Here is a 19733-nt window from a genome sequence, read left to right on the forward strand (position 1 = left end):
CTAAAGGTACCTAAAGACTCAGCCATGGGCAGGGCATGGCAGCTGGCGGCAGCCTGAGAACCTTTCCTTTCCAGAGCACAGGGCTTAGCACAAGATTGCTAAGGAATACACCACTGAGGCTTTCTCTTCCTTTTGGGTGTAAAACTTATATTTTGCGGTGTTTCCCAAACTGATTTTTTTTTTTCTAGTAGCCTTTCTCATGCTATTCTCTAGTGCATTCTCATGCATTTCTCCACTGAAACATTTAATGTTGCTTATATTCTTATGTGAGCTGCAGTTCTCAGAGAGGGTATAGGGGGAGTGTCTGGTTTTTAAAGATAATTCAGAATTTGGGGGTGAGTTTTTTGTCTACAGGAGCTGAAATGGTGATGTGGATTCTGAACCTAGTCAACTGAGATGGGTCTTTGAAATAAGAGAAGTCAGGAACATTTCAGCAAAAATAGATTTCCCCCAAAATTGAAATTATTTTTGCCAAAATTAAGTGTGAAAGGCAGCTGCGACAATAACCTGTTGTCAACACGACAATGCTGTGATGTCTTGCTTTCAAGGGTCTTTCATTCAGGTATTTATTGCATATATACTATGAAAATTTACTACCAAAAAAAGGACTAACTATACAGTTAAAACAAAGCACATATTCACAAACTTATGTGAGACAAGGAATTAAAAAAAATATATTTAGGTCACTACCTTTGCATAACAGAACCAGAACCAGATGTTATAATTTGAAAAGCCTGAACCAGAGCTGTCTGGCCATTTCTGTTTTAATGTAGCTCAGCGACTGCCAGGGTTCTTGGACAATCATTGTGACATGATGGCCATTTCCCTGTCCTTCCTTCCTGTTTCTTAAGGATTCCCTGAGAAGTCAGGGGGTTTTAAAACCGTGAAGATGTAAGTGCTGCGGAACTCGGAGTAGGTGGTAAAATAGGCATCATATTTTCCTGTGATCTTCAAACTCCTTTCAGAGTGGAGTTTGTTTGTTTGTTTTCTCCAGGGTAACTATGGTGCTGGGTTGGGTTGGGTTTTTTTATATCTTTAACATTTCTGTAAGCATTTGGAGACGGGCACAGCCGCCGGCGATGTGTTGAGTCTAACAGGCTGTTCCCTCGTGTTCCGCCGAATGTTGCGTGACGGAGCGGCGGGTCCGGATTCAGACGTGGATGGGAGCGGAGCACGGCCGCAGGTGAGCTCTGCCACAGGGGACGCGGGGGGCAGCGCTGACCCCTCCGCTTCAGCGGGCTGCTCTCTTCGCGGCGGGACTGGCGAGAAGCCGGGGACCCCAGGACACCGCAGCGGCGGCGCTCCGCGGGAGCGGGGCGGCGGGGCCGTGGCGGAGCGGGGCGGCGGGGCTCCGCGGGAGCCGGGTGGCGGAGCGCTGCGGAGCTGGGACACGGGGAACTGCGGGAGCGGGATGGTGGGGCGCTGCAGGAGCCGGGTGGTGGGGCGCTGCAGGAGAGGGGCAGCGGGGCTCCGCGGGAGCGGGATGGCGGGATGCTGCGGGAGAGGGGTGGCGAAGTCCTGCGGCAGAGGGCCAGCGGGGCTCCGCGGGAGAGGGATGGCAGGACACCGCGGGAGCCGGGACGCGGGGGGCTGCGGGAGCGGGATGGCGGGATGCTGCGGGAGCTGGGACGCGGGGCGCTGCAGGAGAGCAGCAGCGGGGCTCCGCGGGAGCGGGATGGAGGGGCGCTGCGGGAGCGGTGTGGCGGGGCGGAGCGCCTCGGTAGCCGGACCGCGGGGCTCCGCGGGAGCGCGGCTGCGGGGCGCTGCGGGAGGCAGGTGGCGGGGCGCTGCGGGAGCGGGGCGGCGGGGCTCCGCGCGCTGCTCCCGCCTCCCGGTGCCGAGCGGCGGGGCGGCTCCGCAGGGGGGTTGCGGGGAGAGGGAAGGCGCTCTCACGGGGAGCGCCGTGCGGGGCTGAGGGGGGGAGCGGGGGGGGGCGGGGGGAGATGCCGGACGGAGGATGCTGCAATTTTCTGAACTTTTGTGCTCTGTGTGCTGTCAGCCGTGAGGGATTTCTTTCTTTTTCCCTTTTTTTTTTTTTTTTGGTTTGCTTGGTTTTGTTTTTGGTTTGTTTGGTTTTTTTTTATTTAAAAAAATAAAGTTAAAAATTCCACTTTTGGATTGATGCTTGCCTTCAGTGGGAAGGTGTGCGTGTGCCTTCAGTAAATGGCACAGAAGGTGAGCTGCCTGGGAGAACAATGAAACTCAGTATTTCTCCAAGCCATCCTTGGAGAGAAAGATGCCGTGGCATTATTTAAGGCAAAGTGCTTTGGATGGTGGCTTTAGAAAGAAAATAGGAAGGCTAAGAAAATATTTGTGTGATATGACAGCTATGTTTTAAGTCAGCAGTTCAACTCTTTAAAAGAATTCTATTTTTCCAGTCTTTCCTGCTCATTGGAATGAGTCAAAATGACCTTTTCTGCTGGTCATTCATTGCCTCATGTTTATTGAAGAAGACACATATATCTTTCATTTGCAGCAGAAATTGAGTCAAAAATGAAAAGTAGAGGGGGGTTTTAAAGGCTATGGTGCAACATAACCTTCAAGCATTAAAATAGGGGTTAAAAATCAGATGGGACTATTGAGTTTAAATAGCCTTTCTCCTGACACTCTGCCTTTTTTTCTTGCATTTTGATATCAGACTCATGTGAAGTCAAGTCATACCATGTGAAGAAAAATACCTTCCCTTAACAGTTTACCTCAGGTTCATTCATCAGAATTACAGAAATAAACATCTGCTTTGTCATGCCAGCTAAGGAGTTTACTGGAAAATGCTGTGGAAGCAGTTCTCTTATTGAATTTATGTTGGCCTTACATAGAAAACTCCAAGCAGAACTTCTGCTACGATGTCATTAAAATTCTATAACTCAACAAAAATGTCACTTTCAGTATTTTCTAAGTTTCTGTTGTTACAGTCCCTCCTCACAAAAAAAAAAAAAAAAAGAATCCGTCAAAGGGGTAGATTAGAAGTTTGTTTACACTACAGTGGTTTGTTTATCCAGGGTTATTATTTTGGGTGACAACATCAAGATTACAATAGTGGTTTGGAAAGTAACAGCTGTTCTCTTAGGTGAGTGTTCATGAAAAAGTATAAACCCAGATTTTCTGCAGTTATCTCTGATACAAGTGTGCGGGCAGTAGACTGCATAGGAAGCCAAGAAAAGGCAAAGAGAGTCTGTTGTAAGTAAAGAACAGCCAGAAAGTTTCTTATCTCTCCTGGTGTTAGGCAGTGCACCACACAGAAAGACCAAAGAAGATTATACTTGACAAGGAAATGTGATATCACTTAGCTATGACCTGGTCTTGAATTTTCATCCATCGTATAGGTTATGTGGGGGCAAAGATACAGTGGAGCTGTATGTGTAATGAAACAGGGGAATATAGAGGAAGCATAAGTAGTAATTCTCCCGGTTCTATGATAACATCCCAGTGGGTGAAAATAGCAGGATAGACCCTAAGCAGGCCAGAGATTAATGTTTCTTCGTTCTCATTTAACTTGGTGTCCAGTTGATCTCTCATTCTGAAACTTAGTACTATGTCCAAGTACTGGGAAGTATCCTATATCCACTCCTATAAAAAGCCATATAAACTGTTTAAACATGTGCTGCTTCAAATTCTTCAGCCTCCATGGATATAAATGGATAATCTAAGCAGTAACATTTACCTTGCATTTCCAGCAACTGGTCTTGTCATCATGGTGCAGATGGGTTTGTTGCATGATGGTGGACGGACCTGTCTCAGCGATGCTTTGCACAACTGAGGCAGATATTCTGTGGTCCAAATTTCTTCTTCAGTTCTTAGGCCAAGTAGGTAGATCTCTGCTTAGTTACTTCCCTGATCTCTGCTTAATTACTTCCCTTGTCCTTGGCTCTTCATTTGAACACAGCTACCCTCACCCAATTGTTAGTACAACCCAGCCCTCTTTGTGAACAATCTCGTACATTTTATTTTATTTTATTTTATTTTATTTTATTTTATTTTATTTTATATTTCATTTCATTTCATTTCGTTTCGTTTCATTTCGTTTCATTTCATTTCATTTCATTTCATTTCTTCCTAGAGAGAAGAAAAATATCATTTGCAAGAAGGGCATGGTTGATACACAGGTAAACTGGTATTTCTCTGACACTTGTATCAGCAAATTAAATTGACCCATTCCACAGTTGCTGTTCACTTTGCTTAAAGAATTACCCCTTGCCGTGTAACATATGGCACACTGCTCACAGCAAACAGTCCGCAAATTTTCCAAGGGAACCATGTCAGGACACTCTTATTTACATAGCAGTGTCCCATCATCATCAGTCCTAGCATACCTATTTAAACTGATCTATGATACAAGGCAACAGTTTTATTTAGGTGGAAGATGACCAGGTGAGACAGTGCTCAGAACATACTTATTTTAAACAATTTGTAGGCAGGATTTTTTTCGGAAGCTTTAACAGTGAAATCTTCACAAATGCCAGAGGAAGCATAAGAAGGGAAGTAATTAAGGTGTTTCAATATTTCAGAAGTAGATAATGAAAAGGTTAATCAAAAGCAGGCTGAATAGCATATCTCAGCACAAATCACAGTCATCTCCTTGGACAACAACCTTAGACAAATAACCAGTTAACTGTTATCCACCTTTATTGCCTCATCAACAAGCCTTTGTGAAGTCAGTTTAGTGATCTCATCTTGAAGTGGATATAGTAAATATCATCAGTGTTTTCACTTGCTCCCTTGAGCAGGCTTCTGAACAGATTCAGAAACCCGAGGATTTCTGGATGTCCCACATTCTTATGTAATGGCTTCAAAAAACTTTGCGTAAATTTTAAATTTCTGCTCTTGAGACTTGTCAGCTCAGGGCTCTTTTCCTTTCCCTCTTCCCTTTCTTTCCCCTTTCTCTCTTCCTTCTTTCTTCTTCATTCATTCTCTTTTAAGTTTTGTTTTCTTTTGTATTGTGTAAACTCCACAAGCTTTGAACGGGTGCCTCAAAACCAGAATACTACGTTCCACTTCCAGCTTCCCAAAAGATGCTGAATATCATTCTTTATCTACTTGTACTCAACATCCTGCACTTCCCGAACAGTATTACTTCACAAAAGTTACCAGATGGCTGACAATCATTCCTAACTGAGAAAAAATAATTACTAGAGGAGGTCACTCTAAAAGCAATAAGCATATTTTCCAATAAATATCAAAGTGTTAGTTCTTATGAGTCCTTTACAGTTGAACAAAGAAAACAAATCTAAGAGAACATCTGGAATTAGTATCTAGTTTTAAATAGATTCTTGCAAGATACTTATCCAAGATATTGAATGTCAAGAAGTTTGCCCTAATTCCAAACGTCCCAAATATGTTGTTATCTAATTAAAGGCTGTCCTCTTCCAATCTATGGGTAGCTTTTATTTTCTTTACACTCTGATGGTAATACTTTCAAGTCGTATATTGGTTTAAAGAGAGTCAATTCAAATTGTAAATAGAGATACAATGTACTAGAGAGGAGACAATCTGCCACACAAGAGAGAAATTAACTAAAACAAGCTACTTATACATATTCATATCTGGTAGAAATCTAATGAGTTCTCTGGTAGGGTTACCTCTGTCTTTTCCTGGAAGTAGCTTTTTTTTGTGCCAGAAGTTGTCGCAATTGAGCTGTAGGAATCACCAGAGTTTCTTCTTTTGTCTTCTTTTTAATGTTGTGTGTTCAAGCACGGAGGCCTCATTTTCAAGAATACTGAGGTACTTCTAAATGCCTTAGAAGCTGGCTGGAATTTAATCTTACACTTCTTTTAAGAAATGGATAATCAGAAATGTCCCATAAGTAATAAATGTTGTAATCAAAATGAACAGTAATTGGCTTAGAGTTACGAGAAAGGGAAGTTTACAGTTCTGTATGAAGAAGAATCAATGAATTCCCTAATGTGAAATATAAATATACTCAGAGCTTTAAGTGATATTTGATCAAGCAGGATAATATAAATAGTCATGTAGGCATTTATTTATTTTAATAAGGAATAAAAATCAAAGAACTACTTCAGAACTCGCAGTCTATGACTAGGCAAAAAAGTGCCCACAAGCAGAGCTCATGGTTGCGCTGTGGAAGCACAGGTTGCACCCATTACTCTCAGGTTTTCCCACTCTTTAGTAAAGCCCTTATGACTATGCAACACTGTAATTGAGACTATAGTATATTGGTAAGATGTAGATCGAATACCAGTATAGAGAATATCTTCTGTCTCTGGATCTTTTATCACTTTACCGAGGTGTGAGAAAAACTTCATAACTGTCTGCGTTTTGCAGATGGACTAGCTGAGCAACAAAGGATATAACAAACATGCCTGAGGTCATGCACTGAACTGGTGGCAGAAGCAAGAATTAAATCCACATCTTCTAGTTTTTCTAGACAGCAGATCAAAAAGCAATGAGACGAAATACACTTTTCCCTAATTAAACAACTCAAAACATTCCAATTTAATGCTAAACTCGGTGCTGAACTGCAGAACCTTGCAACAGCAAGATGTGACTGTGCCCTTCAGACAAAATCTGAGCATGTCAAAGGCACCACAGAAAGTGAGAATAGTCACTAAGTCAAACAGTAGTCAAGTTCTACAGGTGACTTTTTCCACGTGGGAGTCAGTCTGTAACAGGATGGAACTGAATGAAAAGGTGATTTTATTTTTTTTTTTTATTTCATTAAGCTGTTGCCAAGAATTATTCCTTCAGGATGCATAAATTATAGATAGAAGAAGCTATTCTCCTCCATTGATTTTGCCTCTAGTAAAAGCGTGTTGTGTTACTAAAACCAAATCAGGGTTAGTATGTACTCACTCCTGTAATAGTCCCTGGCAGTTATGAGGAGGAAGAAATTCATGGTATAAATCCCATCTGTTTTAAGCCTATGAACTGCTTAGTAACAGATACGATACTTAACAAGAAACACATCTATATAGAAGAATTTAAATTAGCCAACTTGTATAAACACTCCAGTAGTGTAACTGGTCAAAACCAGGAAATGAAATATATGTATTTCCTGTATGAATACAGGAAAAATCTTAACAACACTCGTTAAGAATCACAACTGTTCTATGCAAATCTTTCAGTGGATAAAGAACTGGCTTGACGGCCGCACCCAAAGAGTGGCTGTCAATGGGTCCATGTCCAAGTGGAGGCCAGTGACAAGTGGAGTCCCTCAAGGATCAGTACTGGGACCGGTCTTGTTTAACAACTTCATCAGCGACATGGACAGTGGCATAGAGTGCACCCTCAGCAAGTTTGCCGACGACACCAAGCTGCGTGGGGTGGCTGACACGCTGGAGGGAAGGGATGCCATCCAGAGGGACCTTGACAGGCTGGAGAGGTGGGCCCATGCCAACCTCATGAAGTTCAACAAGACCAAGTGCAAGGTCCTCCATCTGGGTTGGGGCAATCCCAAGCACCAATATAGGCTGGGCAGTGACTGGCTTAAGAGCAGCCCTGAAGAAAAGGACTTGGGGGTGCTGGTAGACAAGAGGCTCAACATGAGCTGTCAGTGTGCACTAGCAGCCCAGAAAGCCAATGGTATCCTGGGCTGCATCAGGAGAAGCGTGACCCGCAGGTCGAGGGAGGTGATTGTCCCCCTCTATTCCATTCTTGTGAGACCCCACCTGGAGTACTGCGTCCAATTCTGGAGCCCCTACTACAAGAAAGATATGGACGTGCTGGAACATGTCCAGAGAAGGGCCACGAGGATGATCAGAGGGCTGGAGCACCTCTCCTATGAGGACAGACTGAGAGAGTCAGGGTTGTTCAGTCTGGAGAAAAGAAGGCCCCGAGGAGACCTTATAGTGGCCTACCAGTATCTTAAGGGGGCCTACAAGAAAGCTGGTGAGGGACCTTTTAGGATGTCGGGTAATGGTAGAACTAGAGGGAATGGATTAAAACTAGAGTTGGGATGATTCAGATTGGACTTTAGGAAGAAGTTCTTCACCATGAGGGTCGTGAGACACTGGAACAGGTTGCCCAGAGAGGTGGTGGAAGCCCCATCCCTGGAAGTTTTTTTACTCAGTTCCATTAGCTGGTTTGATCCAGACCTCAAGAAGAAGCCCTACTCCATGTCCTAAATATCTGTTCTTCCATGCTTAAGCAACCAAGGAGCCAGCTTCCTCTTTTCTCAGCTTTTGGGGTTTGTGAATTTGTGTCACTGTCATGGTGAATTTGTGTGCAGCTGGTTTCTGTGACCTTAAGTGGTGAAAAGTTACTGGTTTGAATTTTCCCTGTAATTCTATTTCTTAATGTAACGGAGTTTTGTTAATTTTGCTGCAGATGGTAACTTGTCATTTCATAGGGGAATGACAGGATGGGTTGTAAACATCTGTATTAGGGACATGATTTAGTGGTGGACTTGGCAGTGTTATGTTAATGGTTGGACTCGATGATCTTAAAGGTCTTTTCCAACAAAAATGATTCTATGATTCAGTATGTTACCCTGATTTACAGACCCATCATAGGTCTTGCTACACTTGGAAGAGTTTATTTCCTTGCCAGAGTTTGTAGGAAGTGAGGTACAAGAAAGAATTATGCTACTAGATCATTAGGGCCCATGAGAAGACGTCCCTGTATTTATCTTCACAACGCTGACTATATGGGTTTTGCTTTGATAGTTGAACTTAGGTTGGCTAAGATGTTTTTCTTACTGACTCAGCACTCCATTTGTGTACAGTAATAGCTTATCAGAGGAAATGCGGACACCTAACAGATGTATTAAAAACTTGAAGCTTCAGAGAGCATATTTTAGCTTTTACATTTTGTCACTGAAAAAAGCTGATGATACACTTTTGAACAGTCTGTCCTTTCAGGGATGATGTTAATTAAATTATAAGGTTTTTTTTCTACTCCCCAGCTGAAATTTAAAGGGTGAATGATGACAATAATTTTGGAGGCAAGTACTAAAATAATGCTCTTTAATAAATCGAATGAGAGAGTTAAAAAAACAGAAGGGTTTATTAGCTTTAAAGTCGGTCTGTTATATTTGACACTCTATTTACTAAACTAAAAGCTTATTCTTTTCCCAATTCTTTCATGAAGTGCTGATCTTATACTTTCAAACAGAAAGAAATATGATTTTTTTATTGGCTGAAAGATTCTCATCTGCCATTTTTACAAACAAGGTAGCACTCACTTCATAGAAACTAAGCACTAAACGCGCACAATTTTCTTTTTAGCCCAGTGTATCTTTTTACTATTAAATGACCATTGGATCAATCGCTCACTGAGAATGGGAGGTTACACCAATAACAGAACCCATTTTGAGTTTTCCATTTTTTTAATTCTTGAAAGGTATGTGATTTTGCTATAATACAGGTAATAATCACACCTCTAATGTATCCTGTAAATGCCTTAGTAAGGAATGGTTTCAAGTATATTTGTGAAGAGAAATTATTTTCACCGAGGGAGCCATTTATCTTCACCAATACAAGTAACTGTGTGACCACATGCCATTCACTCCAGCTTCATATGGCACAGATCAAACTTCACCATCAAGAGATACTTTCCTACATCATGGCTTTGCTGTGAAACATGAAGCTTCTAAAGAAGTTCTTAGTGGTCTTTGACTTAAATGCATTATAAGCGTGTAAAAATTACTCCCTTATTTGTACTGAGGGAACATATTGATGCAGGTAAGTTGCCTCTCTGTAAACAACAGGAAACCGCTTGTTTTTAAAATAGATTTTAAAAAAATCTGTCACTGCATTTTATTTTTATTAGTTTTTCCTATTTCTGGTAGCCTCCCAGACCCCCTGGTTTTGGCAAGTAAATTAAGGATTTATCACCCACTGCGTCACTTGTATCTTGAACAGCAGAAACCTGCTACTGTTAATTTGATATTATCGAAGACCAATGACTCATCCTCCCGTAAAGACTAAAAATCTGTTAAAAGGGTAATTTTATTCTCAAATGCATAAGGGAATTTTACATTATATAAAGGATTTTTTTACTTCATCCGAGGCTGCAATTTTGCTTCAGGATACCATATTTACTGAAATAAACATCAAATTTTCTACAGATGTAAATTTGTCTCAAATTAGGATTAAAAATACGCAAGTATGATCTGCCTTTCAATTTACTGTTTTTTAAAGTTGGGTACAGGTGTAACTGCAGGGCTGTATTGTTCTTCAGTGCCTTATCCGAAGTTGCTGGGCTCTCAGCAGGGCTTACTAAATTATTTTGAGCAGAGTGCCTTTATATATTTGTTCAGATCCTGCCAGCCTGAAGTTGCACTAGGCAAATAAAGCAGAGACTCGGGCTGCAGTTGCATGGGTGAACTGGTGGGGGAAAGCGATCTAAGGAGAAATATACCATCTTTACTTAAGGAAATATAGGATTGCATATCCAGACAATTAAGAATCTTGAAGGTAAAGACTGATTTTGTTCAGTGTATTTTGGAAAGCGACTGTATTGGGTAGAAGACAGATAGTTTTGCTGCAACAGCTGGAGCTGTTGAAGAAATGGCCTATGTGCATCTCCAACAATGGCTTTGTCCTCAAGTACAACATATAGCTGAGAAAACTATAGGTTTCTTGTAGCTTCGGGCATCTCAAAATGGACACACGAGATTAGAGGTGATTTTGCATAAAAAGCTTAGATTTAACACCATTGCCTCATATTTCACATATTCAAGAAATGACAGAACAGGTGAGGTAGGAAGAGATCTCTGGAGATCACTTAATCAAACATCTTTCTCAAAGCTGGGTCTTCTCTAGCAGTTTGCTTGGGGCGACATTCAGTTGGGGATTTTTAACATGTCTAAGAGATATTCAGAGAGATGGAGGTATGTGGAGGCTTCACAATCTCTCAGGGCGATCTGAGTCCAGGGTTTGACCATCCGCACAGGGAAAATTTCTTTCTTGTGTTCAGGTGGAGTTTCCTGTGTTTCAGTTTGTGCCCATTACCTCTTGTCCTACCACTGGGCACCACTGAGAAGAGTCTGGCTCCTGCATCTTCTCTCCCCTGAAACCAAGTACTAACACACATTGCTCAGATTCCCCTTGAGCCTTCTCCAGGCTGAACAAGCCCAGCCCTCTCTGGCTCTCATATGCCGGGTGCACCTGTCCCTTCACTAACTTCACGGCCCACCAGTAAGTCCCTGTCTGTCTTGTACTTGGGAATCCAGACCTGGATCCAGCACTGCAGATGTGTCACCAAGCCTAAGTAGAGGGGAAGAATCATCTCTGTTGTCCTGCTGGTAATGTTCTGCCTAATGCAGCACTGGGTGCTGTTGACCTTCTTTGCTGCACGGGCACGTTGACGGCTTGTGTTCAACTTCTTGCCTACCGGGACCACCCCAGCCAAGAGAAAAAGTGGACAGTGGGCTTTCTGAGAGCAGAATAAGCACTGTGACTCTAAAATGGTGTGTCTGGGAAGATTACAAAATTCTTTAAATTATAATGGAGTTATTACAGCACAGGTTTCATTTTGAAAAAAACAATACCCAGTCCTTTTATATCCAATCCTGAATGTATAAAATATTTTGGTCAAAGGTTTTTATGAAATGCAGATGATCACTAAACAGCAATGTACACTTAGATAACAAACTTAAACAATGGTATTCAAATGATTAGTCCATGAATAAATTATTTTCTCTTGTTACTACAGAACTAAGTCCTAAAGTCGCTGAAGAATGAGTGAATTTCAGCCTTCCTGTCAGAATGGTACACCAGGCTTGTTTAACAGATCTTGGAGTGGGTGGCACCATTACCAGGTGATCAGTGCTGCAGAGACAATCATCCTTCCCTCTCTGATTGGGATAATCTGTTCAACAGGCTTAGTTGGAAATATCCTCATTGTGTTCACAATAATAAGGTATGGAATTGAATACATTTTGCAATAAGATTTATCGCTGAAAAAAATGAAATATGACTAAACTAAGGAAGTGGTTTGCCCAGCAAAGACAAGGATAGGAAGTTTTTCGTGTTTCGTTTAGTCATTGACATTTACTTCTCATTAAAAAAAAAATTAAATCATGACTACAGATAGCAGTAATGTACTCCTGCTTAGCCTTTTCTCTTGTGAGAAAACACTTAAGCGCATGATTGATGTCAAACATATTCAAGGAAACCAAAATACATGCCTTCTTCCCTGGCTTCCATTATAACTGGTAGCAATATTCCCACAGGGGCACTTGTAAAAGCTAGACTGACCTTCAAACTGTAGTTATGGTAGTAGCCAGACATTACAATGTTTTACAAAATGCTTTTAAGATCAGTTGAAATATAGTCTTTTTCTCCTTTAAAAACTACACTTCTACCTCATATTATTTTAATAGCAAAACTCTATCTAACTTTTGTCCATTTAGAGCAGCTTCCTAGAACTCATTGCTTCTTTCCAGCATCACCTTTCTTCTGGCAACAAGGGTCTTAGTGCCAGTCAAGGATTCTCACATGACAGGAATTAATACCTCAAGGTATTTTTGTTGTATTCTCAGAAGGTAAAATTGCTGAAGTTGCTAAAATTTTTTGGGTCATAAAATCTGACCCAGACATCCTTTATGCAAGAAAATACCTTCTAGTCTCTTAATTTTAACAAGATATTACTTCTTCTATATAATAAAGAATTTGCTGTCAAGTGGCTGATGCTACCACAAACTTGAAATCCATAAGCATGTATCTTGAAAAAGTGGCTTTTATCTTCAAAGCAAATTTAACATTAAGAATTATGACAGCATAAAATAATAGACGTCACACTCCACAAGGATTAATAGATGGACTCCACCGCTACATGCTGTGCTGCTAAAGGCAAGATTTCCAAAGGCCAATCTAGAACTAAGTGTCTGTCAGCCCTTGACCTTTGGTAAACTTCCCTTGAAACTACCATAAATCTAATGCCTGATACACTCAAGAAGATTGTAGCTCATAATCTGAATGCAGATGAGAAGACATGTAGAAACAGTATGTCTGAAGCAAACATAATGGCAATATGGCTTTCTAAATGTATGAATGAATAGAAAGGAAAAAAGAAATCATTGAGTTTCTAAAAATTAGTCGAGAGTCTCTAAAATAATAGAATGGAAGGAAACTGAGAAGGAACAAAAATTTTTTTTTGTCCCTGGTGAAAAGCCTTTGTCTAGCTTAAATAAAAATATGAGAGACAGAAGGAATAGACACAGACAATGACTTGGAAAAAGAGAATATAATTTAAACCGTATTTGCATTCAAATTTATGGGCATGGACATTTATACATAGGAAAAGAATTTGAAAGCAGTGTGTTAAAAATTTAATATGGTAGTTACCAACACAAAAAATGACAGCCACAAACCTCAGACTCTGTAGATGAATGTACATTTAAAATGTATCTATATTTGAAAAATAACCATGTCAAATTCTCACCTTTCACTAAACAGATCGGATTCTACTCAATGGCTCTTCTTCCGAGTTGTGTCTTCGCTCTGTATTGAACACGTTTTCTCATGCATGCATTTTAATTTTGTTAGCATTACAGAGTCAATTCTTTTAAGAGAGAAAGAAGCTAGATTATCTCTCTAATTAACTAGAAAGTTACTTACTTTCCAGTAGCAAATGGTATAATAAGGTAAAGAAAGACCCTTGGACTTTCAGCTCCCCAGTTTTGTTTGCAGGTCTGCAGCTAGGGACAAATATTTTTAAGTGTGAATTAAAATTATATTATTGGCAGCTTACTGGGAGAAAATAACTAGAAGTCCTAATGAAAGTTACATATACTATATGCCTATACATGATATACATATACTATATGCCTATACTGAGATTTAATTTAAAAATTAGTAACTCAGTGACTTTTGGCTGGCCCTTCTTGTGGGAATGAATTTCATCCCTAGGGAATAATAGAGGGAGTTGAGATATGTTGCTATTTAATGAAAAAGAAAATGGTGGACAAAATGCTGCAAGGGTTCAGTGTCAGCCAGAAGTATCCAATAACCTTCATCCCAGCAACCTCAAAAAGCTGGTCCCCAAAACTGCAGTTCTGCTAGCAAGCATTTTACGTAAATCTACTGACTTTGGTGGACCAGCTGGTGGGAAAATGGCTATGCTTTTGTGTGGAGGGGGAAAATGTGATCCAGACAACTCCAATTAGCTGCATTAGTCTGCCTTTATATTTTTAAGGAAGAATATGTTACAGAAGAGAAAAAGGAATCAAATACAATTTCAATTATCTATAAGTATGGCTTTTCAGATTAACTTGATTTTTAATAAGGCAGCTAATTGCAAGTGGAAAAATAGCATTTCCTAATACAGGGATTGCAAATATGTGGCACAAAACTTGCATTCTGAGTCTTCAGCTGGAGAGGGTGTATTTGCAACTGAATGTAGTCACCAGCAGGAAGTTTTTGAAACCGCTACATACAGCTAGCCTATCCAGATCAGAGATTTTATATTATCAGATTTTATATGTTATTGTGTTGGAAGTTATTAACTTGGCTGAAGAACAATCTAGTGAGTTCAAGAATTATAACATGAGAAAAAAAAAATAGCTAAAGTGGGGATGGTACTAGCCAATGTTGATAAGAAACAAGTTGCCAGAAAAGATTTTCAGGAGAAATAGGTCAACGTGGAACTTTCAGGGACTGATCATGGGGGCCAGGCAGATTTCATACTATGCCTCAGAGACCTGGGGCGAAGTGTAGGAGTGCGTCAATAGTATTACTAATGACATACACTGGAGAGATGTGGCTGATGTGAAAGCGTGTAAGAGTATCACACAGAATGAAACAGATAAAGAATAGAGGAGGGACTAGGACTAGAACAAGAGAAAAGCAATAATATTTAATAGCACAAAGCCATAGAAAATTTATTTATTTATTTATTTATTTATTTATTTATTTATTTTAATAAGTAGGAAGCACCGCTGTCAGTTAGAAAACAACAGAGGAAAAGCTCCTGGGATAGTTGTGGGCTGTCATTAAGCTAAAGCTGCGTGAGAAGCACACACAGCTGTAATACATGTAAGGCTCTGCCTTTCCAAGGGAAAGAGGGAAATGCTAATGCCATTCTCCAGGCTCATAACAAGGCCTGAAATATAACTCTCACCAGCTGTTTCCAGGAAAGATAAGATATTCAGACTGGTATAAGAACAGAAAAGAACAATTACTACAACCAGAAGAATGGAGAACTATGAAAATTCACCTAAATTGGCTTTTTTTAAAAAAAAAAAAGCTCAGATGTCTATGCTTGCTCTCTATAAATCAGGATCAAATACAGCAGAATGGGTAAAGGACTGTTTAAACTAAAGGCCAAAACGGATACAAGAGCAGTTGGGTAGACCCCAGTCAGGAGGTGTTAAAGGCTGATGACTAGAAGGTGATTTTTACCTTCTAGAACAGTGATGTCCTGTGATAGCCTTCAGTAAGAGTAGTGGAAATAAAATCAGTATTTCTGAGATGACCTCCTCTGTCATGAGAAGGTCTTTTCTGATCTTGTTACCTGTGACAGCTGATGACTCAGTTCTGTAACAAGGGTTATCTCTTCCAATTTTAGGTTCCTGCATTTCCAAAATCCAGCAAAAAAACCCAAACATGTTAAACAACATACCCAGTGCCCTACAACGTATCTCAGCTGTTCTGTTCTTTATTCCTTGCTGATATGGGAAAGCTAAGTGTCTCTGCACTGAGACAGCATGCTGTCAGTTTACTGTGACTTCTATGATTCTGTTTTAGATTTGTTTCCGAAATAAAAAACAAGCTAATGTTAGAATGTGGTACTTCCCATGATGACATCTTGCACAGCAACTGATACATGTCTCTAAGTGATGTTATCTGGCTTGACTGTGAGATTCAGTTAAACAGTAATGGTTTTTTGGACCAGAATATCTTGGACAAACTTCTGTGTTACCCAGCAACAAATTAGGTAGTTGAATTAATTGGAATTCATTGCTAGATATGGTTAAATCAGGGAAGGCACACAGGCAAAGATGTAGAACAGAAATTTCTTTGTGCAGTTTTTCATAATGGGTACTGAGCAAGATTCAGTCTCACAAGATTTTATAGGTCTTATCCAATTGTACAGATGTGAGCAAATTTTTTGTCCTAACTTTCATTGCCCAAGCCAGTCATCTGGGTCTCTCCATGGAGAAGCACTACTGAGAGTAATACATATCATCTTTGTCATATACCTATCTAAGACAGGTTTAATTGCCCCCAGAGTTCTGTTTCTCTGCAGTGATTATAGGAGCCAAGATCACTTGGAGACATTACAGGTCTAAATTTCAAGCATAAAATTAGCTTAGAAGTGTTCCACCCTCAATTAAAAGGAGAAAAAGATACTCTAAGTCTTTCCTGATAAATATTGAGATGTTTTTTCAGCCACTAGGAGAAAACAACATGTATATAAATGATCCAAAAGGAAGCATGGTGCATGCTTACCAGAAAAAAAGGGCTATAAGATAGTCTTAAGTAGGTGTAGGGATGCTGCTGTTGGACCTCTTCTTCTTAGGGACCGAGGATCTAGATAAACTCCAAGTGAGAGCAGAAGGGAAGTGGGCTATGGTTACCGTCAGAGCTGGAAATTTAAAAAAGCTGCTTCTAAGTCAAGCTGCTTTGCTGGGAATGGTTAGATTTTGTAGGAGTGGACAGGCCTGGGCAGGAGGATAACTTTAAAGATGGTGCTACCTGCCATTGCAGACCTAGCCAATAAGGGATGCTATTTTCACCTTTCCTATTTGAAGAAAGGGTATGTGCTTATGTTTTTAAATCTGTGATACTTATAAATCATCTTCTCTTTGACCTGAAAGATCACTTCCAAATTAACACTTAAGCTTCTCGTTAATGAAGACTCTCTGTCCAGGAAGGTATAAACAAATACTGATGACAGCACATAATGCAGTCAGAGGGGATAAATAATGACTGATGACAACACATAATGCACTTGTCATGTTCCTTGAAGTTGTTACTGGAGTGACAGCCAGTGTATGGATTATCACATTGTCGTGTATGCTCAACACGTCTTTTTTTTAATGGATTGGGATCATTCAAATCCATTTTTAATGAGTTTAATCTGTAGAAGGAGAATTGAAGAGAAGGTAGGACTAACCACAGATTTGACATATTCACAGATTTTGCAGAACAGCGGCTGTCCTTTTGTACATTTTTCATAGGGTGTTTCAGAGATGGAAATTGACTTGGCTTGGGTGGAAGGATGAATTGACCAGCTAATATCTGTGGCTTGAGAAACTGCTGAGAAACTTTCGAAACTGTGGCAAGAAGGTAGAAATCACTGAAAGGACGAAAAGAAAGAAGCTTGAAATTGAGTCTATCACTATTATTTCTCTGGATTTGTTGTTGTTGTTGTAAAGTGATAGTTTTAGCAGAAGGCAAGCACCATCATCTTAATGAAAGATAAGAAAGTTATAAACTATAAAATGTGGCCAAAATTATTCGAGATTATAAAGTTTACTGCATAAGTTACCATTTAAATATTGTGGCTCCAAGCCATCCCAGGAAACTATACAAAAGTCCATATGAAAATACGTGTCCTGGCCTCTGGACACTGACCTAAAAAGGCATCGTTTTCCGAACCTCAGTGTAAAGCACGAGACAGTGGGTATTACAACACTTCCCTTTACATCAACCATGGGACAACTTTTTACTGTATATTCTTTTTTGATTGGATTTAGCATGAAGTGTGAGAGCTGACAATTTGAGATGCTTATTCTGAGTCCAAAAGTAATTTTTAATTTAGTATGATTTATCCTGTTAATGTGAATGATATAAAGCAGAAAAAACCCTTTCAAGTTCTTCGTAAAATGACATGTGCAGGCAGTTTTCAAATGCCTTGAAACCTGTGTGTTTGAGCATAATGGCACCATTCGATGCCTTGCAGGAAACACAGTTTGGGGCTTTTCTTTTCCTGGAGATTTTGCATCCTTCAGTATTCACAAAGCTAAAGGCACTGGAGGAAAAAGATCACATATGCGTCATTCTCTCCACAAGCTCCGGTCATTACTGCCAGAAGATATACTTTATAGATGTCTGGCTTTGGTTTCAGCATCATAACCAGATGACAGTGAATCATACTTCATAATTTATCGAAAATGTTTGAAAAAAATACTTTTGTCTGTCTCATTCCCTTTAGCTTAGATTTGTTTCTTTGGAAACATAGTTATTTCATAGTTTGTAGCGTGCAGTGAAGGCAACATGAAAAATATGAAATCGAGAACTCTTCTCACACAGGTCATTTTAGGAAATTATGGTCATAGAGTTGGACTTCTGAATATGGATTGTGGACAGCCAGATGAAGTTTTCCCAGCTGCAGATTCTTCTGGATCTTCCCATAAGAATGACAAATAAACTGGTACTTTGCAGTAGACCGGAAAAAAAATTGGTTAGAGATACTGAGAGGCAACCCAGACAACTAGCTCAGACTAGACATCTAATTTGTAAGCGAATTTAGGTGAGCTGATTTCTATATGGAGATTGTGGACCTTTTTAAAAAGATCCTGTAATTAAAAAATACCTTACAAATATCAGTGGTTCTCAAAGATGCTTTGTGCTTCTTTCCTTGATCTGTATAGAATAAGGCAACTTAGTCAATAATTCTTTCAACTGCACGTATAACATTCCTCCAAGCCTAAATCAGGGGCTATACTAAGATAAGGATTACATTTTGGTAAAGGAATCTAGAAAAGCATATATATCACACAAAAACTATGCAATATAGACATTACGACATTGTAAAAGCCAAACTTGCATTACTTAGATGAAGACTGTGTATACAGTTTTAACTCAGTTGTGTTCCCTATGTATGTATGAACTTCATGATACTACCTTTAAACATTTGATTGCATACTATTTTTTTTCCCCAGAGGATCATTCCTCTTTCACCAGTTCCCTTTTTACCTTGAGCACTTGAGAACATCCTGTCTGCATCCTTAAGCAAGACTCAGCCCTGGATCAACTCCATTACAGGAAGGCTCTGCTCTCTCCTCCTATTTATGCTAGGCTGTTATTTCTGGAGTTCCTATGTCCATCAGACCTGTGTTTATTTTGAAACCTTTATAGTTTTCAAAGGAGAATATGTATAACTGTGCTGATGTTAATAAATTAAATAACTCATTCAGCCTCACCGGAAAGCAAAATTATGACCAATATATTTTTCTCGAGCCTAAAATATTTAGTTTGAAATATCTGTGGGTTGACAAACTTCCCCTGACTATGAAATAGTCATTCTGACAGTGTACTTATTGCTGTCCAGTTCAGTTTTGAGGTCTGGTTATCAACGGTATACTTGGAAAACAATACAGTAACTATGTCAAGTAATCATCTTCATGCCTTCCAATTTATTTCAGAACTCAGAAGAAAACTATCCCAGATATCTACATCTGCAATCTGGCTATAGCAGATTTGGTTCATATCATTGGCATGCCCTTTCTCATTCACCAATGGGCACGTGGAGGCAAGTGGGTTTTTGGCAGCCCTCTTTGCACCATCATTACCTCCCTGGACACATGCAACCAGTTTACATGCAGCGCCATTATGACAGCAATGAGTTTGGACAGGTATGTCATTTCAGATTTTAATTCTGTACCCCAGGACAATAATCCCTGTGTTTATGCAAAGCTGTAGTAATTCAAGAATGAGAAATGCCATCAGTTATGGTTAATGATTTTTTGAAAACTGCAGGAATTCTTCTCTGATGTCTTGCTATAGCATCATGCTGTGAACAAGGCCTTAAGGGATCCTAATTGCCACTCTTCTGGGATTTTTAGGGACGCAGCATGTACTAAAGGCTTAATGTCACTAAAACTATAT

General features: G+C 39.9%; 1 protein-coding gene across 1 annotated transcript in view; it reads left to right on the plus strand.

The window, feature by feature from the left end:
• Positions 1-1491: 1491 nt before the first annotated feature.
• Positions 1492-19733, plus strand: part of MCHR2 (melanin concentrating hormone receptor 2) — a 32366-nt gene continuing 14124 nt past the window's right edge. Inside the window, exons 1-3 of the mRNA XM_054196483.1 lie at positions 1492-1776; positions 11717-11817; positions 19271-19480. Of these exons, the coding sequence (XP_054052458.1) occupies positions 1492-1776; positions 11717-11817; positions 19271-19480 (596 nt within the window). The remainder of the gene's footprint in view (positions 1777-11716; positions 11818-19270; positions 19481-19733) is intronic.

This window comes from Rissa tridactyla, chromosome 3, assembly GCF_028500815.1.
Source record: "Rissa tridactyla isolate bRisTri1 chromosome 3, bRisTri1.patW.cur.20221130, whole genome shotgun sequence".
Classification (NCBI taxonomy): domain Eukaryota; kingdom Metazoa; phylum Chordata; class Aves; order Charadriiformes; family Laridae; genus Rissa; species Rissa tridactyla.